The sequence below is a fragment of the Meles meles genome, chromosome 14 (genome assembly GCF_922984935.1).
Source record: "Meles meles chromosome 14, mMelMel3.1 paternal haplotype, whole genome shotgun sequence".
In the NCBI taxonomy this organism is placed as follows: domain Eukaryota; kingdom Metazoa; phylum Chordata; class Mammalia; order Carnivora; family Mustelidae; genus Meles; species Meles meles.
Genome location: NC_060079.1, coordinates 7979133 through 8003378, shown reverse-complemented (window position 1 = coordinate 8003378; position 24246 = coordinate 7979133). Strand labels below are relative to the sequence as shown.

The 24246-nt window shown below is 48.6% G+C and overlaps 2 protein-coding genes across 2 annotated transcripts in view; one reads left to right on the top strand and one right to left on the bottom strand.

Annotated features, from left to right (window-relative positions):
- Nucleotides 1–350: 350 nt before the first annotated feature.
- Nucleotides 351–6752, top strand: SHISA2 (shisa family member 2). Its single transcript, XM_046028129.1, has 2 exons — nucleotides 351–867; nucleotides 4773–6752. Exons 1-2 carry the CDS (start codon nucleotides 534–536, stop codon nucleotides 5324–5326), a joined length of 888 nt encoding a protein of 295 aa, XP_045884085.1. The 5' UTR covers nucleotides 351–533; the 3' UTR covers nucleotides 5327–6752.
- An 11297-nt stretch (nucleotides 6753–18049) lies between these two features.
- LOC123925147 (phospholipid-transporting ATPase IB-like) overlaps nucleotides 18050–24246 on the bottom strand; it is a 596799-nt gene continuing 590602 nt past the window's right edge. Inside the window, exon 37 of the mRNA XM_045978322.1 lies at nucleotides 18050–23850. Within this exon, the coding sequence (XP_045834278.1) occupies nucleotides 23753–23850 (98 nt within the window). The 3' untranslated portion in view covers nucleotides 18050–23752. The remainder of the gene's footprint in view (nucleotides 23851–24246) is intronic.

Genomic DNA, 24246 nt, shown 5'->3' with positions numbered 1-24246 from the left:
TGCTGCCGGGAGCCCTGAGCGCGCTGCCCGCCTTCTCGGCCCCTTCTCGCCGCCCGAGAGGGGAATAAAGGAGGGGAGACGCTCCCCGACTCGTGCGCGGGACCCCGAGGCTTAAAGTCCGCGGCCGCGACCTGGCTTCAGGTCGGCAACGGGAGTGAGCGTCCCCTCGGGGATGCGCGGGGAGGCTCGGGTCGCGGCTGAAGCCTCCGGGGGCTGCGGGACGGAAGCTCCGCGGCCCCTCTGACTGCGCCCAGAGAGTTCCATCTGCGAGTGCCCGCTCTCCAGACAGCCCCACGAGGGACCGGGCCGCCCGGCCGAGGGAGGGATGGCTTAGGACCCCTGCCCCGGCAGCCCGGCGTCGTCAGCTCCTGGACGTCGCGGCAGAGGGCGGCTTGCAGGGCGCCGCGGAAGGGACCCTCGGGCGTCCAAGTCCCGGCCTCCGCACCCCTGGGGGCCGGGTCGCCGGGACCGCGACTTCCCGGAGACCTCTCTGTGCCCCCTGGAGCCGCGCCGCCCGCGCCCAGGGTGGTGCCATGTGGGGCGGACGCCGCTCGCCCGCCGCCTCCCCTCGGAACGCCGCTTCGCTCCTGCAGCTGCTGCTGGCCGCGCTGCTGGCGGCGGGGGCGCGGGCCAGCGGCGAGTACTGCCACGGCTGGCTGGACGCGCAGGGCGTCTGGCGCATCGGCTTCCAGTGCCCCGAGCGCTTCGACGGCGGCGACGCCACCATCTGCTGCGGCAGCTGCGCGCTGCGCTACTGCTGCTCCAGCGCCGAGGCGCGCCTGGACCAGGGCGGCTGCGACAACGACCGCCAGCAGGGCGCGGGCGAGCCCGGCCGGGCGGACAAAGACGGCCCAGACGGCTCGGCAGGTAGGGCAGGCGGGTCCGGGCGCGAGAGGGGACGAAGGTTAGCTCTGCCGGGGCGTGACGGGAAAGGAATCGGGAGCACGGGAATTTCAGAGAAGGTCTTGGGCCAGGAGGTGGTGTCTGCATCCTGGCCCCGCTGTTAACTCATGCGAAGTGGAACACCATTTCACGCCCCGAGCCTCAGTCTCCCCATCTTCACCTGAAAAGTGGGTTGGTTAGGATTTTACGAAGAAAACCACATACGTAAGGCAGTGTGGGGTGCAGACAGCGCCGCGTCCCTCTTGGGCAGGGACCTTTGTTTCCCCTCCCATACCTCCTGTCTCCGCGGGTCTAACTTCTAATAAGGGCGAATGTCTTGATGGTACCCCCGGAAGCCGTGAGGGCGCGACCCCAGCCAGAGGGTGTTCTGGGGGGCGCTTCCGTCCACAAAGGCTCCCCAGAAGGCAGGCAGCCCTCTGGGCCTTTCTGTGGGTAATGCACTCTGCCAGACCCCGGGCATTCTCATCCTGTGAACACTGGGCGGCAAGCCTCTCCGGTTTCTGGACAGTTCTCCTGACCACGTCAGACTTAGTAGGTGTGACATTAGAGCCGTGTCCAAGCTTGCTCTTTGTGGCTTTGATTTTTGAAAATTATATATATTTTTTCAAGTTGCCAAAGCCAGAGCTGGAAACATAAACAAATTCAGGAAGGAATTTGATAGATTCCACTTCCTCCCTTCTTCGGAAACCTCACAGAGGCCTCCCTTGAGGGTCTACCCCAATATGTGGATGGGAGGGAGGATTTAGCACCTGGCTAAATGGCAAACAGGTCACAGAATGGACGTCTCCTCCTTCTGCAGCTGGTTATGTGAAAGAGAGGATTTTTAACAGCACCCCGAGCCAGGGTTTAAGCTACCCGAGCTTTGGCACTGAGTTTCCAGAACTGTCTCCGGGGCCTGGTAAGAGGCAGTTCTCCTCAGTGCTGTTCACTTTGCAGGCCGGCATTTGATGGAAGCTACTCCTACTGTTCGGCTGCCTTGAATCTGAAGAGTGGAGAACGGAGGGTAATAATTGCAGAAAAGGTGCTGTCTTCAACCTCCGGCTCATGGCTGCAGGGGTATACAGTGGTTGACGAAAGCCTTGCGAAATGAGCCAAAGACAGAACCCTCCCTATCTTGATGTATCTTAGCTGGTCTCATTAGTGATCTCTCAAAAGTTGGGTTGACTTTGGACAGATCAGAAGGCAGCTGACTTCTCGTGAGACCGTGTGTTGCATGTGGGTGCCTTCTTCACTCTACTTTGAAACGTTTTTTTTCCTAAAAATTCCGTTCCTCTCACTTCTCTTCTGCAGTCAAGAAGGACCACATGTGGGGCGCCTGGGTGGCTCAGTGGGTTAAGCCGCTGCCTTCGGCTCAGGTCATGATCTCAGGGTCCTGGGATCGAGTCCCGCTTCGGGCTCTCTGCTCAGCAGTGAGCCTGCTTCCCTCTCTCTCTCTCTGCCTGCCTCTCTGCCTACTTGTGATCTCTCTCTGTCAAAAAAAAAAAAAAAAAAAAAAAGAAGGACCACATGCCTAATCAGCCAGTGAAGAGAATTTTTGGGAGCGCAGAAGGAGAACAGTTCTTTCTCCCCAAAACTCATTCTGTGGACTTACCCTGCTTCCAGCTAGTTTAGTTGCTGCTATAATGTTTGGAGTGTTCTTTCTTTCTTTCTTTCTTTTTTTTACCTTTATTTGTTTACATCCTAATAACCTATTTAGGGCTGGCATCTTAATTTCGAGAATGAAATATTTATCACCTGCACCCACTGCTCCAGCGCATTATTGCTGGCCTGTGATTAGAACAGCCCCATCATCTGAAGACCCACTAGGCTCTGTAGGCTCTGGAGTAAGTGTTCCCATCCGCGAAGGGGCATCACGTAAATACAGTATTTCTTCTTCAGCACTGAAGCGTTTGGAAATCTTCAGATATCAGCCTTTGATGAAATGCCCTGTAAAGTGGCGCCTGGGTGGCTCAGTGGGTTAAGCCGCTGCCTTCGGCTCAGGTCATGATCTCAGGGTCCTGGGATCGAGTCCCACATCGGGCTCTCTGCTCGGCAGGGAGCCTGCTTCCCTCTCACTCTCTCTGCCTGCCTCTCTGCCTACTTACGATCTCTCTCTGTCAAATAAATAAATAAAATCTTTTAAAAAAAAAAAGAAAGAAATGCCCTATAAAGTATGTTTTACTTCACAGGGCATGATTCTTCCAGGTCTCCATGTGGCACTGTATTCTAGAAACTGCCGTCGGGAATATCAGAGCTGTGGAAAGGAGCGTAATTAGAAAGGCTGCTGCTCTAGCAGACAGCCCAAAGGTTTTTCACGAATTTGACCCCAGAGGTGCAGGAGAACTGGGCTTTTTCCTCAGGTGCCACCCTGTATCACTGCGCTGGCCCTGGGCTTGGCCAGAACTGGGGAGCCCTAGTTCCCGTCCTTCTGTATTTTCCAATCAAACAGTCAAGGCAATGGGCAGGAGCATATCAAAGAACTGGTTCTGGGAGACCCAGGGTGGAAGTCCACAGAAGTGGCTCCGAGGCATTCTGCAGCCTCCTCTCTCCCCATTCTCTGCCCCCATCAGCCAGTGTGTCTAGCTTCCAAAAGCCCTAGTGTGTCAGCCGCATGGCATCCAGAAGCTTGTTTTCAGTAATGTGTAAAATGGAACTCACTATCAACTAGAGGAAAGTTGGTATTTTCATGTTATTCGTGTTGTAACTTTCATGTTATTTTTCAGAATACACCTCACTTGTTAAAGACGATGCCCACTGCTTTCTGGTCTGCAGGCTTTATAGTTCTGCCCCCAGAGTTCAGTGTTGTTAAATTCAGGTGTAACTTCTGCACCCCAGCCCACCCTGGGTCTGCCCAGGGGCCTTCTAGAGCACAGGGGCTGCTCTTCTTCCTGGGTCTGGTTGCACCCAACATTTGTTCTTCTTGGTACCTTGCTTCATGCTCACCTGTGGCCTGGAATAGCTTCTCTCTACATAAGTCACTTCACCTTTCCACCATCTGGTGCACGCGGTGGGCCCAAGGTCCAGTGCTCAGCTAGGCAAGTGAGTGTAGAGGTGTTTTGGGGTTCTTGTTGTTGTTGGTTTGGTTTGGTTTGGTTTTTACCCTTCTTTGACCTTTGTGTCTTACATGACAGATTTGAAAATGGTCATGGCTGGGTTTAAATTTTTTACTTATTTATTTTTAAAGATTTTATCTATTTCAGAGTGAGAAAGAGAGCACAAGCGGGGGGTAGGAAGGGCAGAGGGAGAAGCAGACTCTCTGCAGAGCAGGGAGCCCCACCTAGGGCTCAGTTCCAGGACCCTGAGATCATGACCTGAGCCGAAAGCAGATGCTTAACGGACTGAGCCACCCAGGGGCCCCTCACTTTTTTATTTATTTGCCTGTGGAAGAAAAGAACAGCTCTGAAGTGGCAAAGGAGGTTTGCAAAGAATATCATCTTGGGGGGGAAGTCTCTTAAATAATATAATTCACTTCTATGCAGACCCTACAACTATTTGTTAGGGCAGTTCAGGCGGTTGAATTATAATAGGAACCTTAGAAGTCTCAAAGCCTTAAATTCGTATTTTTGCTACATTGGACCTTGTTCTCAGCCAGTGTTGCAGTCGGCAAGCCTAGCTGTGAATGTGAACCGTTTTTTGGGGGGCACTGATCTGCCCTGTCTGTAGGGCCCCAGCTGCTTTCCAAAGTACCTGATGAAGGACGGTGCGTGCGGTGGGCTGCTAATGAGCACGCAAACCTGCCCCGCAACGGGAGGGCCCGAAACCAGTCCGGTAGTTGTGGGTGTGGCCGCCGCTCATTTATGGATCCCCGCTGCCAGACACCGATCTTCACTGCATTCTGAGAGTAAATCCTCACAACGTGTTTGTTTTTTTTTTTTTTTTTTATCCTTTAGTCCCCATCTACGTGCCATTCCTCATCGTGGGGTCTGTCTTTGTCGCCTTCATCATCTTGGGGTCGCTCGTGGCTGCTTGCTGCTGCAGATGTCTCCGGCCCAAGCAGGAGCCCCAGCAGAGCCGCGCCCCTGGAGGGAACCGCTTGATGGAGACCATCCCCATGATCCCCAGCGGCAGCACTTCACGAGGGTCCTCCTCCCGCCAGTCCAGCACAGCGGCCAGCTCCAGCTCCAGCGCCAACTCAGGGGCCCGGGCGCCCCCAACAAGGTCCCAGACCAACTGTTGCTTGCCCGAGGGGACCATGAACAACGTGTATGTCAACATGCCCACAAATTTCTCTGTGCTGAACTGTCAGCAGGCCACCCAGATTGTGCCCCATCAAGGGCAGTACCTGCACCCCCCATATGTGGGGTACACGGTGCAGCATGACTCCGTGCCTATGACCCCCGTGCCCCCTTTCCTGGACAGCCTGCAGACGGGCTACCGGCAGATCCAGGCCCCCTTCCCGCACACCAACAGTGAACAGAAGATGTACCCAGCTGTGACTGTGTAACTCGGGGTGCCAGCTGGGTCCCTTTACGAGACCGAGGAGCCCAGGGAAACTGTGGACTTGGAAATGATTCTCGAAGAGGAAGTCCTCCCACCTTGCTGGTGCAGACAGCCCCGTTCTTTTGGATGACTTCATTTGGCCCCCAAGTGTATGAAAACGCCTCTTCCCGAATTAGCCTTTCTGTGCACGTTTCATCCCAGTGCATGATCAATTTATGATGGAAAAAAGCATCACTTGGAGATGACTGTGTTGTTGCCCTTGGTTGTGTGACAGATCAAGGCCTTAAGTGCCCTGGAATTATGGCTGTCAGAGGAGTTTTGTAACTGGGTAGACTAAGGGGTTTTATTGTATCCTTATTAGTGTTTCTTTTTTGTTTTTTTGACAAAGGTCAAACACAGGTCAGAACACCTGTTCCCTCCCCTTGACCTGGGGAAGATTCTTATAAGCATCCAAGTTTCAGGGGAAGACCTAAAGAACAGAACTATGATGAAAGGACAGCCAGTTGGAACTCCCTGAGATTATTCCTTGATCTCAGTGTTTCCCAGGCACATCTTAATTTCATTGTAAAAAGATATATATATTTTGTCTATTTTTGTGCTTTTTTGGGGGTCTATTTTGTGCTTTTTTACCTTGTGTAGAGATCTTATTACAAAGTGATTTTCTACATTAAAAAGAGACCGAAAGAGATTGTATAGTTACTTAACTAATGGCATTTCAGAACTCTGGGATTATTTTAAGCTTGGAAGGAACGGGTGGTGTAGTAATACACCCCTTCATCTCACTCTCCATAGTACCCTCTAATTTGCTGACTTCACAGTGACATCTGAGAAGAAGCAATTAGATGTTTTTTATTGAAATCATAAACTCTCACCTGCTGCTTCTCTGGGTTACTTTGAATTTTACCGTGGTATGGCTTGGCATTCGTTCTATTCAGCTTTCGAATCTCTGTGTCTCCGTAGTACGTGCGCAGGTAATTACTGTTATAAATGAAGATCAGCATTTCTGCCTAGATCTGATAAAACATTTTCTTGTTTCCCTATAAAAATTCAAAGAAATGCTTTACAAAGATGCTTCATCTGGCTTCTCAGCCATAACCTGAGACTTGGAATGAAATTTAAACCACGAATAGAATTTACTTTGCAAATCATAAGGCTTTTTATACTCTTGTTATCAAAATGGCTTATTTTTCAGGCAGTGGGGACTGTTGAGTCGAGAGAAAAGCTTTTCAAAGAGATATTGCCTTTCTTCCGCCACAAAGTTAGTTTTTGTCTTCCTCTCTCTTTTAGTCCTCAGCAAGCACTGTATTCATTACTAATGTTCTGAATTATGAAATTCAAGTGAGTCTGTGTATTGTTTACTTAAAAGAAATAAGTCTAAGTATGTGTGAGCAAATTTCCAACTGCTGGCAAAACCGAAGTTTGCAATTAAAACATTGGAAAGTGTGGTCTTTCACACATTTATACCTGCAGTTTATTTATCTATCCATCCATCCATCCATCCATCCATCCATCCATCCATCCATCCTGTCTACCCTCTTCTCCTCTCTCTCGCTGTCCTTCCTCTCCCTCTCTCATGAGTGAATGATGCGAAAGCATTGTTGGTCAGCAGTATCAACAGAGATGCACAGCCAAATCTTTTTAAATAACAAAGGTGGGGACATCATTTTACTTATTAATAAATATTTTATGGTATGAATTCCAAGGGAGTTGGGTTTTTTTCATTTTTTATTTTACTTGGTAACTGCAGATGGCTTGTTAAGACTTAGCATCATAAAATTGCAAAAAAATGATAAATATTGTTTTCTAGAATGAAGAGCTGACCTTTAAAAGTCATCAGTACCTGGGAAGTTTATATGTATATTCTAGGCATGAGTATTATTTTTTGTATTCCATGGGAAGTGTTGACAACACAAAAGAGACAGTCTCTGGGGATTATTATATTATGTGGCTAATGCATGATCCATCCCTTCTCTTTGAGGGAGGATCCTCGGTTATCTAAAGAAGTAAAATTCCTAGAAATGCGGAGGTGAAAAGGACCGCAGAGATCACTCAGCCTAGAGATCTGCAAACTGCAACTACTCCCCACCCCTCCCCCCACCAACCCCAGCCCTGAAGGAGCTAGAGAGGAAATATTTTAGGTTTTGCAGGCCACATGGTCTCCACCAGCCATGCAACTCTACCAGTCACACAAAAGCTGCCATAGGGGACACGTAAAAAATGAGTATTGCCATGTTCCAATGACACCTTGCTGATGGACACCAATGTTTGAATGTCATAAAATTTTCGCACGTCACAAAATATCTGGCTCTTCTTTTTCCTCTCAACAATTTCAAAATGTAAAAACCATTCTGAACTCTTGGGCCATGAAAACCAGGCAGTGGGCCAGATTTGGCTATTGGTCTTCGCTCAGCCAGCCCTGATCTAGCCCACCTTACCTGGTGCCGGGGTCCCTCTGTGACAGTTTCCACAGCCTTTTCCTAAACATGGAAGGACTGGGGAGTGCTTGCTCTTTTCTGTATGCTATTAAATTCAATTACAGCAAAAGTACACTTTAATAAATGAGTTCTCCACTTAGTGCTACCTGGTCTTTCTAAAAGTATAAATAACCTCACTGGAAGGACCCTCTCAGACCTTTTCAATTCTGGTAAAAACTCAGGAATTTAGCTGTCAGTGTAAAAGGTCAGACAGCTGGTTTAAGGATACCTTCCTTACTATCATGAAATCAGAATCTGTAAGGTGTGGTTTGTGCCCCGTAGGAATATTTTAAAGTCGGCTGGGGGTAAAAAAAAATAAATAAAATTTTTTAAAAGGAGCAGTTACAGATTGGAAAATAGTTTGCTACTGTACATTTTCTTCTGGATCTAAACTTTTGGTTCATGATGGTTCTGGGGATTTCTCTACCTCTCAGTGTGGGACAGAAAGTCAGACCCTCTGATTATAAGGAAGAAGAAATTGACCAGCTCTTTTCTGTCCATTTAAGGGCCCCAGGGAAACTAAGCATGTCCTATCATTCCTGCTGCGGCTAGAAAAGGTACAATTTCACAATAATACCAACATCCAAAGTGGCAAGAAGACCCTTAAGACAAATGCACGTGGGTCTGGCCTACCTACTCTGCGGTCTTCCCCGTTTCAGGCTCCCGCTCCACTTCTTGCTACGTTCCTAGATGCTTGACTTGTATTTCCTATACTAAACTTACCTTGAGCTCGTTTTCCTCCGGACTGCACAGTTTTATTTCACGAATTCCATGGCTGATCCTTTCTCCTTGTTTGGGTACATATTCAGGTTTCAGTTGCCTTCAGAAGTATTAACTGAAGAAACCATGACCTTCGGAACTAAGCTAGCGAGGAAAGGTAGCGCGGGCATCCGCAAATGGACACAGGGGAGAAAAGTTTCAGTGGTGCTCACATTTGGGGCAGGGAAGGGTTTGGCCCCCTCCCGGTAATAGCACGCACAGGACTCCCTGTCTGTGTCAGAGGCTCGGTTTCCTGCAAATTCACATTCTGTCTGCTACCATGCAGACCCGCAGTGATTCATTTAAAAGCCATTTAAATGAATGAGCAGCACGCTGGCTTTCCATTGCTTCAGATTTCAAATGCTTAAAAGGAATGTTTGTTTCTGTTTAAGGGACCCGGGCATCCAGGCTTCTCACTAACTCAGGCTGGGCTCCCTCGGTCAGAACGGCCCCATTAAAATGTGTAATGTGTATTTTCCTACACTGTCCACGGCAGACTTCTGCTCCAGCTACGTGCTTGGAGAAGGTTGTCGGAATTTGGGGAGAGGGATTGTTATGACGGCAGACAGAGACATCCTACTAACCCTGTCAGTCATTAGGATGGACAAGGAGCAGCCCAGGAACCTGCCCGCTCTCCTGGACTGCTAAGTAAATAATGGATCAGCGGTAATGGCTAAAGGAACTTTCTAGGATTTTAAAACCTATGATCCCTTCCCCATTCTGCTACTTTCCCTTGCCTCTTGAGCAGGAGACAAATCAAAGCATCTGAAAAAGCTGTATAATCTTGAGTGGAGCTCAAGGCAGGGAGGAGGACAGTGGCTTTAACAAGGGGGGGGGGGCGTTGGAGGGGGGGCGGGCTCCCAGAGGCCTGCCCAGTTGTGTTCAACTTTTAGAGCCCCTTTCATTTTAAAAAGGAGCAGCCTAAATATTGCAAGGAGGAATAAATCATGCATACAAATGAGAACACCATTCCTCATCACTCAACCTTAATCCTCCTTTTCTTTTCCTTCTCAGATGCTAGAGCCTTGAGGACATTTCCACCCTGCTACCCCTTGCCCTTTCTGTGTGTGTGTGTGTGTGTGTGTGTGTGTGTGTGTGTGTGTGTGTGTGTGTGTGTGTATGTGTTTAAGAGCGGGAGATCAGCTATTTTCATTCAGCCTATTCATTCCAAAATACTTATATAGAAAATTTCTTTGCCTTCTGAAATTTTTTTCTTAATTGAAAACATGAATGTCACTGGACTTAAAGTGCTTTGAAGGGGTTGTCGGGGAGAGATGACAAAGAGAAATTATTAACTCTTTTCCTGAAAATTAAAGATACGCTAGGTAAACATTCTTTAGCGCATGATTTGCATTTGCTTTTCTTTGCCCTCTGTTCTTCCGGAGAGAATCCTTGATCGGCGAGAAATGGGAGAATAAAACCCTAGAGAAACTCCAATCCAAGAAGTTCAGTATTTTTGACTGTCATAACCCCAGAGCTCCATGACAACATGACTTTGAGATACCTTTACAGTTTTAAGGAGGGAGCCGGCCGTGAGAGTCATTGTGTTTTTCACAGTTAAGTCTTCAGAATGTCTTCCACACTAACGCGCCAAACTGAAGGAACTAGACTCCAGTCAGGAACAAGAAATTTAAAATTAATGTTTTCAAGAAAGCGCTCTTAAGTGAGGGATGATAAAAGGGGGGGAAGTGCATGGTGGCAGCCTTAAGATGTTTTTTTTTTTAAATTATTTATTTATTTGATAGAGAGCGATCACAAGTAGATAGAGAGGCAGGCAGAGAGAGAGAGAGAGAGAAGCAGGCTCCCTGCCGAACAGAGAGCCCGACACGGGACTCGATCCCAGGACCCCGAGATCATGACCTGAGCCGAAGGCAGCGGCTTAACCCACTGAGCCACCCAGGCGCCCCTTAAGATGGGTTTTAAACAGAAATGTTGCATCTCACTTTCAACCATCCTGAAGCGTAGGTCGTTTCATGTAGGAAAAATCATAGGCTACACAAGACATTATCTACTCAGTAGACATAACAGCTGTAGAAGACTGATTGCCATCTGTAACATGTACGTAAATTATCACATGTGTGTATCCATACGTGTGCAGAGTGATCACAGGAACATTTGAAACAGCGGTAACTTATTACATGAGGCTATCTCATCCAAGACTCTGTTCTCAACTCTTGACTGATGTTCTGATGTTTTAAAACTGGGGCCGGTTTGCAGCCGTCGGCTCTCCTCATCTCAGCTGTAACTGGTTCTGGAGAACTTTCTCCGGAGCTGGATGGGCCCAAGTTAGAACCCATCTCTACCACTGATGGTGTGGCCTTCAACGTGAACTTTCCTGTCTGAACCCCAGCATGCCCTCTGGGAAAGGGCATCAGCAACCCTGACCCTCCCCGGTTGGTGTGGAGATAAGGACATACGCCATAGCCCTAGCAGCGTCAGATCGGTATTTATAATAGACATATAATTAAATCTCTTTTCAGATACTTTTAACCTGCCCGATACAAAGAAATACATAATTTGTATTGACAAAGTATGTCAAATACAGACAGATCCTTAGAACTACATTAGGAGGTTTTCCTTATTTTTGTTTCAATAACCGGTTTCACCTGGGTTAGTCTGTATTTTTAGTGTTTTCAGTTTCCCTAAGACACCTGCCCGGGATTGGCTTTCTCCGACCCTCAAATCAGTACCTCTTTGTGACGCCCTACGGGGCCTGTCTGATTTCTCTGCACTGTTGCTTTGAAAAGTCACAGGATTTCTCTCCTTCTATTGCCACTAGGTTTGGGTGTACCTACGGAGACTTTCTAGTCGGCTAGTTGGCCTCTCTCTGAACCAACTGGGGTTCAGTCAGGAACACACACTGAATCACTTTCTACACACAGGAAAGCACACGAATCTTAAATGTAGAGCTCAATAAACCATCATCAAGGTCAAGAGACGGAAAGAATCCTGTTGATAGTTCTCTTAAAGAGAAGCGCCCAGGTGATCTCTCTCACCATAGATTAGCTTTGCCTGGTTTTGAACTTCATACAAATGGGATTACACCACATGTGCTCTTTTGTGTCCGGCTTCTCTCACTCTGTGCTGTGACTGCTGTTGAAGGGAGCTGCCGTTCCTTTTCAGTGCAGAGCTAGTGATGACCTCAGGCAGTCACTACCCCCTAAGGCCAAAGGAACAAAGGGAAGAAGTTGGGGGTGTTAGAATCCAGATGCTTGAAGGAAAGGCCCTGTCGTGCTCAGAGAGGGGCACCTGCTGTCCGGGACCCCACGGTGGGGGGACACAATATGGTTGGTTCTGGGAATGCCAATTTTTTTTTTTTTTCCGAAGCTGGAAACTGGTGCCAACTGCCGCCAGGGTGAAGGCTGTGTCCGTGGACAGGGACAGGTCTGGGGACAGACAGGACCTTGCCCTTCTACTGTCCGGACCTCTCAGGCTCCCTCTAGCGCCCCCTGTTGGCAGAGCCTAGCAAGACCAGCAGACAAGGGTAAGGGTCTTGGCTGCTCCACCACGCACCACGGGCCAGGGTTGGAAGGGTGGGGATAGGAAGTCAATAACTGGCATCCTTCAAGCTGACACTGCGCTGTGTGACCCAGACCGCTCTTAGGATTTTCCTCATCCTTCTGACGTGTATGTTGCAAACGTATCAATCTACTTACAACACCTGTGTATCAAGTTGGTGACTGAACCGGGAGTACTTCAAATGTCTCATTTCAAGGCAAAAATAAACATTGTATGTCCCATCGCAGTTGGGTTTAAGAGAAGTCCTTGGGCAACTGCATTGGTGGGGACTTCGCAGGCATCTTTTTGGAGATCCCCTTTAGCACGGTCCTTTGAGGAAAATAAAGCATGGGCTTGGGAGGAGGTGGGAGTTGGATTTGGGTTCCTCGTCCACCCGTAACAAGTCTGAGACAAGCCAAACCCCTCTCGGAGGTTCAGTTGGTCAAAATGGGACTCACCATCACATCCGCTCGCGGGGCAGTTGCGTGGACTAAGTGACGTAATAGGACAGTGATGGCTACCTCAGCTTTCTCCCAGCATGGTACTGGTTCTCTAGGCTGCTTTCTAGCGGCTCTGGTTTTATGTAAGCGAGGGGTTTTTTGGCTAAATTTTAAACTATCTTTGAGACCTCACCTAGCCACACTCTTTGTTGATCCTTTGTTGTTCCTCTGTTTGCATGTTTTCCAATAATCCTGAGACTGGGATATGATATGGGAACCAAGAACGGTAGAGACTGGGCAGGGGACAAAGATGCTCTCTGCTCCTTTCACACACACTGGGTGTGATTCGCTTTGCTCTCTACAGCACTTGCTGGCACCCTTGTGTCATGCTGCTTGGCACCATGCTGAATCGCGTCCATGTCCCCTTAGATGACAAGTTTTTCAAGGATAGAAACCAAGGCTTCAGCTCTAAATGACCCCTCGGAGCCTAGCACACTGCCGGTGTACAGTGAGCATGCGTGTGCGGGTAACATTGGCAGAGGTACAAAATGTATTTGGACATAAAGATTTTAAGTATTCCAAAAGGAATTTAATAAGAGATGTCCTTAGACCAAGGCAATGCCACATTTCCTGAAAAGTAGCCTCCAATAAACTTGACATTATGAGGATGAGCATGCCGCTTTTTCTTTGCTTACAAAAATTTTCAAATTGCCATTCAGTTAACGATGGTTGAGACAGAATAGAACTTTAGGCCTGCTTGCTTTGTTCTTGGATCCTTCTCATGATGACCTCTGTAAGAACGATATTTGCTGCTTCTGTCTAGATTTTTGTCAAAGGTTGACTTTAGATATTTGGCGCAACAGAACTATGGGAGGTTGGCAAAATTTTGAAATGACTAGAGCCATCTTAAAACAATTTCTCTTGATAACAAATTGGAAGGTTAAGAGTGATCTGTAGTGATCGCTTATTATTTTTTCATTTTCTTCTTTTTTTAACCAGTCCAGTTTTTTTTTATAATTTTTCATTATCTGTTGCTTTTTTTTTTTAAGATTTTATTTATTTATTTGACAGAGAGAGATCACAAGCAGACAGAGAGGTAGGCAGAGAGAGAGAGAGAGAGAGGAGGAAGCAGGCTCCACAATGAGCAGAGAGCCCGATGCAGGGCTCGATCCCAGGACCCCGGGATCATGACCTGCGCCAAAGGCAGAGGCTTTAACCCACTGAGCCACCCAGGCACCCCCCAGTCCAATATTTTTGTATTAGTTGTAATTTTAAGAAATTTTATACCTAATGAAAGGTGTCTTGGAATAGAAAGACTTGGTTGCTGAAAATCCAAGGTTCGATACTCATTCAGCAATCCTTTACTGAGAAGTATCAGGAACTCACACAATTTAATGACTTCTCTTCTTCACCATGTGGTTACAAGAAAACAATGTGCTTAACAAGCAGTATTTAAGCCCACGTCCATCTCTACGATTAGTAGAAAGTGAGCTACAACTATGTTAAACCCTCCTGGCTAAATTCACTTTAGAACATATGGCTGGTGCTGGTGTTCAATGTATGTTTGTGGCCTTGATTTAGCATAGAGTGGAATGCAGAGAGGGGGTCCCACTTGGACATCACCCACAGGGCATCTAGTTCCTGAAAGGCATGCGTATCTCTCCACACATTAGGCCTGCAGCAATCATTCCTAGGTTAGCAGCCAATAACAGGCTCTCCCCAGACCGAATTGGCAGGCACCTGACCTCGGTCTTCCAGCCTCCTTGTTGCTTATAAGCAAAATAAATGTTTAAAGCCACACAGTCTATGGTATTTTTGCTGTAATAGGCCCAAACTAAGATACCGTCTGTGCTGTAGAACATGGTATCAGATTATACATTCTTCTGTTTATTGTCTGTCTCTCCTACTAGAACATAAGCTCCCAAAGGCCGGGACTTCGGTTCACCGCTACATCTCAGCACATCCTCCCTCCGTGTTGGAAGACAGCTTGTATTCCAACGGGCAGTGAGAAAGGGTGTCTGATACCCTCCCTGCTGAAGCTCCCTGGGGTGGGCAGAGTTCAAGTTCACTAGCGGGTCTCGCTTGACATCAGTCAGGGCAGGACCACACCTGAACTGCACCACCCCACGCTCTCGCACCGGTGCTGGCTTGGGGGGCAGGGGCCTCGGCCTTTCAGCAGTGAAGGCCCCAGGTTCTCGGACAAACGTCTGGTTGTCTGGACAGGCGGGCTGAGAGAGCCCTGCCACATTTTCCCTTGAGCGTACACAGTCGCCAGGAGTGGGTTTTCTCTTTCTCTTTTCTTCTAATATAAGAACTGCTTCTAATTAATATAAGAACCTTATACCCTTTCTGTGGCATTGTCTGACCCACTCTGGGAGGTTCTCGAGGTTAAGAAGGAGTTTTCTTCTTTTGTATTCATGTACTTTTCTGCCTCCATCTTCTCCCACAGAGCTGGAGTGTGTGTGTGTGATTATGCACACGTGCTCTTACGCACACACGGTTTCAAGGGCTTCCTGCTCGTGTGACTGAATGTCCCTCACGCACAAGGGCAGGTGGTTTGGGGGCACCCTCAGCTCCCAGCTCCTCGGTGCCTCCCTCCCATCTGCAGAAACCCCACCGGAGCTCCTCACCGCATCGACAGGAAAATGGGATTCCTGAAACATTCTCCAGCTGAAGTGCAAGACATTCCCTTGGAGGTGGTTGCTTTTATAGCTGAGTGAGGCTCTCCCCAAGCCCCACTCTTCCCACCAAACCCAACTTTAAATGTAACCATGAGATGAATCCAAGGGCTTTTCCTGCAGCCCTCTTTGTAAGCAATTTGCAGGCAGCTTCTCTTAAGGACACCCAGAAGGGGGGAAAATGACATGGACAGCTTTGTTCTCGGCTGAAGGGCTGTTCTACCCACACCCTCCATTCAAGGCCATTTGGAAACCAACAGCATCAACCGTGGGTCCCCCCCTCCCGCCCCCAGGCCATGGGCAAGGTATTAGGTCAGCAGAAGAGCTTTAAATAAAATAAAACTGACTAAAGGCACAATTGCTATTTTGAAAGTCGGGAGAAAATCAGGAAATTTCTTGGCAATTAGAGTATTTCAAAATACATTTTCTTTAGAGTAGGGGAGAGAGTACAGGTTCCATACAATGTCAACAACTCTAATAGCAACAGCTAGGACAGACCCCGCCAGTTCAGGCTCAGGCCAAGGCTGTGGCTCTTAGGGTCCCTTATGCAGCTTTCGTTAAACTTCCATCGTTCTGCAGTGGAAAGTTAAGGACGGTGCAGTTACCGGAAGAGGCAAAGCGCTGGAGGTGGAACGCTGGGGGCCCCCTCACGAAACCTAAGTCATTTATGCGTGCAGCCTGGTTCAAGTAAATGAAAACAATGTTCGTGAGCTGAACTGTGTGTGTTTGGTGCTTCCAACCTTGGTGGGTGAAGGGATTTTATTTTGTCCTCTTTGGGGAGAAAATAAAGTCCAGACCTCCTCCATAGTCCCAGTTACAGCAATGGCTGTAACAACCTTTTCAACAATTGCTGGAAGGTTCCCTTGAAAGATGCATCCGTGGAACAGAACGTAGGCAGAGGATCAGAGGCTGGAGTGCGCTCCTGTCGTGGGCCCTGCTGCTCTGATACACACGTCAGTCCCTCACATTCTAGATCTCTCTTACACAGACACGTTGAAAATAAATAGTGGAACCTGAACGATTTTTCAAAGTAGCCGGAGTCTTTTTCACGGGGAAAACTATACTAAAGAGTACTGCTGCAGGCAGAAATGTAGGTCTGCAAACTGTCTTCAGGCGCTAATGGCCTCCCAAGGATTCGGGTTTATTCTAGTGAGCACACGTGAAGGATGACATTAAAAAAAAAAAAAAAAATCACGGTAGCAGCAAAGGCAGATTTTGTAGACACAACCAAGAAATGGCAAGGTTTGGAATAGAAAACCTTGTTCTTGATTGTGTGAAGTCATTTTCAGTTTTGCCGGATTTAAGAAGAATAAGGCTGGGCCTGTGGAGAGCAGAGGAAAGTCCTTCCCCGTTCTGCCCTCAACTGCAGAGCTCTGCCTGGAATGAGGCCGGGTCGGCCTCCTGTCCCTGCCTGCGCCTGGGGATGTGGCCACCAAGGTCGTGACTGCCCTAAACTGGCCCAGTTCCAGCTGTGGTAAGGCTATCTGGGAGCAATCAGAGTCCACTCTGGGAATCTGTAGTGTATCTGAAGTGGGCCATTAAGAGGTTTTGGGGTTCCTGACGGGGCCTCTGCAGGGAAAGATCTCTCGCAAGCTCTCTTTCCTTCCTGTCCTCCAGCCCCGGAGTCTGTCCTCACTGCACATGGCTAAAGTGTAGAGCTGCCCACACAAAGCCAGGCGAGCAGCTGACACACCGAGCCCGAGGCTGGTTTCCAGTGAGAAAGGTCCCTACCTTTCTGCGAAGCCATGCTTCTCAGGCTAACATCCTGGCCTTCTAGCTCCCCCTTTACCCCAGGTTCAATGTGGTCTCTGCTGTGTGGCTTATGTGTCCTGGGGAACTTCGAGGCAGTGGAAGTTTACTTAAATGTGACCTGCGGTATCTATAGGGAAATGGACAGGTGTCCTCTTACTCTCTTTAAAACAACGTAAGGGAAAAGAAATATACCTCCTTCTTTCCTCTGAAGTTCTGTGGCTGGCCTAAGAATTTAACTAACGTAAGACAGACTAACAGGCGAAAAGCACACAAGTTTATTTCCTATTTTTACATGTGCGTGGGAATCTTTAGAAAGAAGATGAAGACCCCAAGAAGCCATTAGGTCCTTTAGGACCTTTTTACACAAAGAAAGATAAATTGGGAATGCGACGGACAGCTTGGGCTGGGTCAGTAAACTGTGGGACAGTCCTTGGGAAAGATACAGGGGAAACGGATGGAAGGTCGGGGTTATTTCAGTTGGTCTGTTTGTACAGGTCCATTCCAGCGTCCACCCCCAGTCTCCAGGGATAATAAGAACATTCTCTTCCCGGTGCAGGGAGTGTACCTTTCTCCGTGGCAATGCTATGACCTGTGTTCAGGTAGAAGGGGGAGGTCAGAGAGCCCTCCCTTCAGATCTGCTGTTTGTCAATGGCCTTCAGTTCAAAATAATCAATATGTCAGAGTAGCATACTTTAGGTGGTGTGTTCGGCACCCGTCCAATGATGGTCTTGTCATTTCATGCTCGACAATAGAATCTGAACTTTTCAAATCTCGGTTTGCAGGGAAACTGAGATAAACCAAGGGGGAGTACAGTTGATGGGAGCCCTTCCCTGTACAGTTCCTTCCATTGCATGATCAGTCCAACCTCAGATCAGAGCCTTTTGGACTCTGCTCTCATGAAGAGGACCGGGACTTGCGGAGCACGTTAATCTACGATTCAGATTCTCCTGCTCTCCTGCCATCGAACGGCGTTTCCTTGGCCATCAGCTCTCGGGGCAGAGCGTATGCATAGCCTCTGTCTACTGACAGAACATCTGTATTGCTATCCCAAGTCCCTATGGCATCAGATGCTTACTAGTGCAAGAGCAAATTACAAAATAAAACACGGTCCAATCATTTACTTTAACAAAAGATTTATTTGAAACAGGTTTGTGCAGACATATACCAGTCAACAGGATTGATCAAAGCCACAAATCACTACATTTTCCAAACCTCTAAAAATACAAATAAGTGCCCTTCATTTGTATTCACTCCAGGAGGGAACCCCAGCTCCGCTATAACGTGCGGCTGTAATTTAACAACCAGAGGACATTAATAGGACGTGAAAATGGTAACACTTCTAGAGGGAGGGAACAAAAAACCCCCCACACTCCATAGACGCGCTCACTACTCTGCTGGGAGCCAATTAAACGTGCCCCACAGCCCTGCTTCCCTCTGCATAACCAGATTAAAACCTCCCTGTCGCAAACAATATTTAAGCAATCTGAGCACAGATGCGACAGCAGACAGGAGGGCACATGGCTTCACTGGCTTGAGAAAGACGCCACAAAGATGTTGCGTCAAACAGCAATTCAGTGACCTGCAGGAAAGGACGCACGAGGGCTGCAGACCCAGCTGCTCCTGGAGGAGCCCCCCGGGCCCCACCCCTGAAGCTGGCCGGGTGGGAGCAGGGCCCTTCAGAGGGAGGCTTCCTAGGGAAGCAGCGGGCACACTTCTGAACTCAGCAATCGCCGGCAACATGGGAGAAGGAAGGCAGAGGAATGCACATGTCGGCACACACACTGATTTTATTAATGAAAAAAACTGCAAAATACCCATTTGCGCAGGGATCTTGCAGGAAGGAGAGAAGCCCTAGGACAGGGCAGATTCCCTTTTCCCGCTTTTTAACTGGTATTAACCGGTCCACCTGTGGTTGCGTGGCGGTCTTCTGGGATGACTGAAGCTGACGCCGTCGGAAGTGGGTTCACATCCTCACAACTTAGGCTGTCCCCCTCCTTCTGGCCCCTTCTCTGCTATTCGGAAGAGCTGGCCTATAAAAGGCCATTGATAAGCTCTCTTGACCCCTCAGTTTCCTGGGCAGGGTTATTTGGATAGCGCTATTACCTCAACTTTCTTCTTCCTATTTCTGTCATGAATCAAATCCACCTGACACTTTGTTCCTGGCTTTTAAAAGGAACAGGTCTCCTTTCTTTCTTTAGCCAGGTCAGAAGAAATGCCGATGGGCTAATCTTGGGAGCCTGTTTTTCTTGGTCTGGAGCCTGAGAGAAAGAGCAGAGTGGATGTCTCTAAGGCAACTAGGGCAAGAGATTGTCATTGAAAATGAGCCAGCCAGCGTTCAAAGAATCACTCTTTTGTCTCCCATCAATCAGGGGGGCAGAGGTGCTTGTCAGAGTGAACAGCTATGGATTATGCTTGGGGTGGGGCAACAGGGTGAGCTCGCCCCTCTTTTCTGCCCCCTTTTGTGTCTCAGCTTCTGAACATGTTGGCTCAGTAGCCTTTTCTTCCCGTTGAAGCCTACATGCCGGGTGGCCACACTCAGACCTAACAAGCTAAGAGGGAGCCTTTCACAGAGCGCTAGTGGAGGCTTGGCATTCAGGGGAGCTCTTTAACGTCAAAGGAAAAGTGCACTGTGGGACAATATGGGATGCTGAGAAAAAATAAATGAGTACAACGCATCAAGGTAGAGTATTTCAGGTCTATTTCTTTCGGGGATACTTACGGACTCTCACCTCTACATCCCATGGGAAATCCACAATGCCATCCTCATTGCTTCTGAGGATGGGCAAGTGGCCAGGACGAGGCTACAAACACTCCCCAAGGCTGTGCTGAGACCAACAACTGGGGAACCAGCAGCAAAGCCAGCAGATGTACGTTTTCCCTCTGAGAGGGGACGGCTGCCTTTTCGCTCTCTCCAGCATTACTAAATTAGCTAAGAAAAGCCTTGGAATGAAGAAAGTATTTAGCAAATCTGATGGGGGATGCCATCTTTTACCTTGATCTGCTAAACTCATTTCTTCGCCAGGTTATTATTTTGGGCTCTGTTTAACCACAGTTTCCCAGTTCCCGTTTTTTATGGATCCCTGGAGATGAAGTCTACATTTCAAATGCTGAGGCCGGACTGCTCCTTGAATTACCTTGGGACAATGACCTTTGGCAGTAAGCCAAACACCAGCTGAAACATGTGCACTTCCTTCCCATGTTCAAGCCGAAAGACTACCTCATCCCCTTGCAGAGCTTTGCGAACATTCTATTCAACTTATGATCTGAGACATAAACCCCTAGAACAGAAATAGGATAAAAAATTCTCTTCAAGAAATGAGATAAAGGGTCATTGTTATAACAAATGGAGATTACAGACTATAGCTTTCTTTCAAAAAAATGCAATCGTAACGCCTGTAATATATACATCTATATGCATTTTCAGACATTAGTTACTCATACTCACTTCCCCCCCCCCATTATTCACTGCTTCTTGACAAGTTATCACTGATTTTCACTGCCAGCTCCCTACAGCAAGACCCGAAGCCTTTCAAGGAAAAGGAAATGTCAACAGGTTTCCAGCCATGCTCTGCCAAAACTCAGGTTCACGTTTGAGGATATTACTCCACAAATGTTAAAGCAACAGCATCTCCTTTCTCTAAAGCACAGGCTTTGTATACTCTACTAGTCCCCACCCCGAAATGATCACACGTGTGCCGGGAGATGGGCGAACGTAACACTGGTCAAGAAGTCCTGAATATTCCACAGAGAGGCAGGATGGATGCATCAGCCACACCCCAAAATTTTTACGAAGCCCATTCTGATCAGCAATGAAATTGCTTGACAACCAGGCAGAAATGGTTGGTTTAGTCTGTTCTCCTATCCTGCCTTTTTAATGGGCACTTTCCCTGGCCCCCCTCACTGGTCCCTGCTGGTGTGCAGTGGAACTCAGAGCTAATGCACGGAAACGCTGCTCTTTTTCTCCTGCAGACTCAGACAGAATGGAACACACACTCTTAAATGAGAGTCGGTAGTCTGTGCATGACAGCAGACCAAGGCCGGGCCTCAGTGGATTCTGCTGCTTTAGCCCAGTGCAGAGGCCGGCCCTATAGTGCTGACCACGTGTAACCTGCCAGCCCGTATGTCACTTACCATGTGGCAGAGTGACAAGTCCCACGTGGCATTTCCACTGAGCTGACAGCCAGAGAATGCAACTTACTCCAGTCCACCCCGCTCCCTGGGGAGGGGCCTGTATGACACTCTGACCTCAGTTTGAAGATAGGACAAATGACAGCCCCAGAGCTGGCCACAGCTAAATATCATACATCACACATAGTGACAGCTGCTCCTCCTCAAAGCCCAATTTAGTCATTTGGCCACCAGATAGCTTCATCACATATGAGAATCCACAGACTAGAAAGGCATCCCATCTAATATTTTCCTCCACGTGCGCGTTTCATTATCGCAAACACTGTTTAGTCCAGTTGTCAAAAGAATCAGAAAACATGCTCAAATCTCAGAAAATGTGAACTGCCTTTTAGCCTAAAAAAATAAAAAACAAAAACCCAAAACAAAACATAGACACATCGTAATTCACAAATCTAATTCGGAAGGCTTCAAGTTTAAGAAAGAACTAAGTGTCTGACAAAGAATGAGTTTGAGTTCCCCTTTCCAGAGGCTTAGTTCCAAATGAAACCGGAGTGAGGAGGCCCACCGCACATTCGATTCAAACTTTTGTCTCTCCTCTATTCTTAGGATATCACCTCTCTGGGTATCCAATAAAGACCCATACCTCAGGCTGTTGTGTTAATTCCAGGCACATTTTGTTGGGCGGGGGGTCCTAATTCCTGCATGACAGTCCTTCAGGGATTCATTTCGCTGGGTGCTCTAGTAAAAACGGTTTACCAACTCGGGGAGGAAGGAATGGCAATTTTCTAAGCCTCACCTGTTCACTGCAGGTTCTGGTTCCCCTTAAGCCTTCCCTGGATCCTGGTCACATCATAAGCAAAGGGTTAGTTTTCTTTGTCCGTGCAAATCATACTTTAAGTTATTACAATGCCCAATAAGATGTGGATGCTCCAAAAATAACGGGTGAGGAAGCAAAGTGCACTATTGTTTTATTTCCCAGTTTAGCGCAGCCATCCCCCAGAAGAACGGTGCCATTCTAAGCAGTAACAGCTGCCCAGAAGTATTTATGTTAATCCATCCAAAAACCTGGTTTGGCAACCAAGGCCCAGAGGAGGGAGCGTGCCTCCAGGCTGGCCATTTATTAAGGGCTCCAGGTGCTCGTGTTCATGCCTGAGGGCAGGCAAGTTCTGCCCAAATTTAGAAGGTGGGACTCAGAAGTGTGGGAAGTCAGTGATGCAGCATTTCCCTCCTCATCTTAGAGTCAGGATACTTTCTTTTCGGAGGTGCCTGCGTCTACCACTGACTGGGTAAGGACGGGAAGCTCATCCACACAGAAAAGGGCATTTCCTTGAAATGTCTGGAAGTCTTGCATGCCAGCGTCTTGTTGAGCCTCCTGCATGCATTATCACAACTGCCTGGGATTCAGGGCTTGATTTCGGTGTCCACTGAGGAGTCTTGGCTAACATGTCCTCTCTGTCCTCCTCCCCGGGTCTCTGTTCCTTGCCTCTCGCTGTCCCCTTTGATGGTGGTCTTCCCCTACCAGCCTCAGGGGCCCCAACTCTCCCACTGGGTTCATTCATCCTGCCTGATTTTAGAGTTACAGAGTGACAGGTGCGTCCCTTCGCTGGGGAGACACGCTGCACATTCATTGGCTTCCCAGCAGGGAAAGTCCAAAAATGGGGTCTGAACTCCCGAGAAAACACGTGTGGGTCTCACTGAAGCGAATGCCCAAGGTTCAGTGGCCTGGAGGTTGGGGAATGAGTATGGAGAGCCTGAGCAGAGCGGGAGCGCCGAAGCATTCTACCGCACACTGACCTGCAAGCTCCCTGTCCTGGGAGAGGCAGATAAACATTTAGAATATGCGCAAATAGCTAGGCTTCTTTTCTTTAGTTCTGGGACAAGGGCGGTGGCAGGGGAGATTTCTTGCACCCATATCTGAGTCTGTGCTAGGACAAGAAATAGTGCACAGTTGGGCTGGTTGCGCGCCAGCTGCCATGCGCTGAGCACAGCGGTCAGCCATGCAGGAGGTCCGAGACGAGGGAAGCCCGGACAGCCCAGAAGGCACCTGGGAAGAGAGCGGGAGGATGCTCGAACGGCGGCCCGCCTGCCCTGCCGGGAGTGTGGCTAAGAGGTTCAGAGAAGCCTTCTCAGGGTTACCAGCCTGGTAACAGACATTTTGGGGATTTCACTGCCATCAAGAAGTGTATGCCCACTTCATACAAACAAGAGAGGAATCAGAACCAAGCAGGACATCGACCTGCCTACAGTGACGTTTACATGCTGCCTGGCGGACATCCTCTGTGAGTGAACAAAACAGGAAGGAAGCGTGCCCCCGCTCCAATTCCGCAAGGCGGGTTTCTCACGCGACATAAAACTCTCACCTTTCTCCCAGAACAACTAGTACTGATGTTTAAATATTGGTGGAACATAATGTTTTTAATTTCACACCTCACAGAGCACAGCTGAATGCTTCAGAACAACGTAAACAGAAGTCAGGCCAAGCACTGCGGACGAACTGGAAGGGAACAAAATGGCTTCCCCTGTGGGATCTACTCCAGGCTTGCGAGGGAACGTGGAACTAACAAACTGGTTGGCTAAGGCCACAGAAATGGGTTTTATGGTGTTTTGGCTGCTGACACCAGTCTCTTCTGACGGAGATGTGTTAACACTGGGTGCAACAAACCGCATCTCTTTCCTAGGATCAATCAGGAGGACTCACGTCTTATTTCTTCCTCAGTTTCTTTTTGGTGGTGTCATAAGCACGGACGATTTCTTCCTGAGTAACAGCTCCATGCTCTTCTTGAGAGAAGGCATACCCGTCTGCAAGAAGAGCGCACACAGGGATTGGTGAGGAGGAGAATGGGGGGAGCACGCTGGGTTTCGAAGAAAAAGCCTTTGTGGGAGATGGCTGCTGACCTTTGCCACCCTGGGCTCACCAGCCTGAGGTAGGTGGGGACGCGGGACAGACCGACCTGTGGCTCGGAAGGGAAATGTGGGCAGAGTGTGCGGTGGGACTGGCCAAGGCCTGACCAGACAGGGCCTGACCGGTTCTGGCTCCTGATGCCAAGGCTGGCACGGGAGGGTTTGGGGTGAGGGTTGGGGGGCGGCCTCTCTGCAGCTGAGCTGAGCCTGGGAAGCATAAACAGTGGGTCACTGGTCCGGATCTGCACTTCCCCAAGCGCCTGTCAAGAGGAAAGGCGACTTGCTCTGCTCTGG

Coding starts and splice junctions, on each gene's coding strand:
- SHISA2 (XM_046028129.1), top strand. CDS start 534: ATGTGGGGCGGACGCCGCTCGCCCGCCGCCTCCCCTCGGAACGCCGCT. Junction 868..4,772: donor CGGCCCAGACGGCTCGGCAG/GTAGGGCAGGCG, acceptor TTTATCCTTTAG/TCCCCATCTACGTGCCATTC.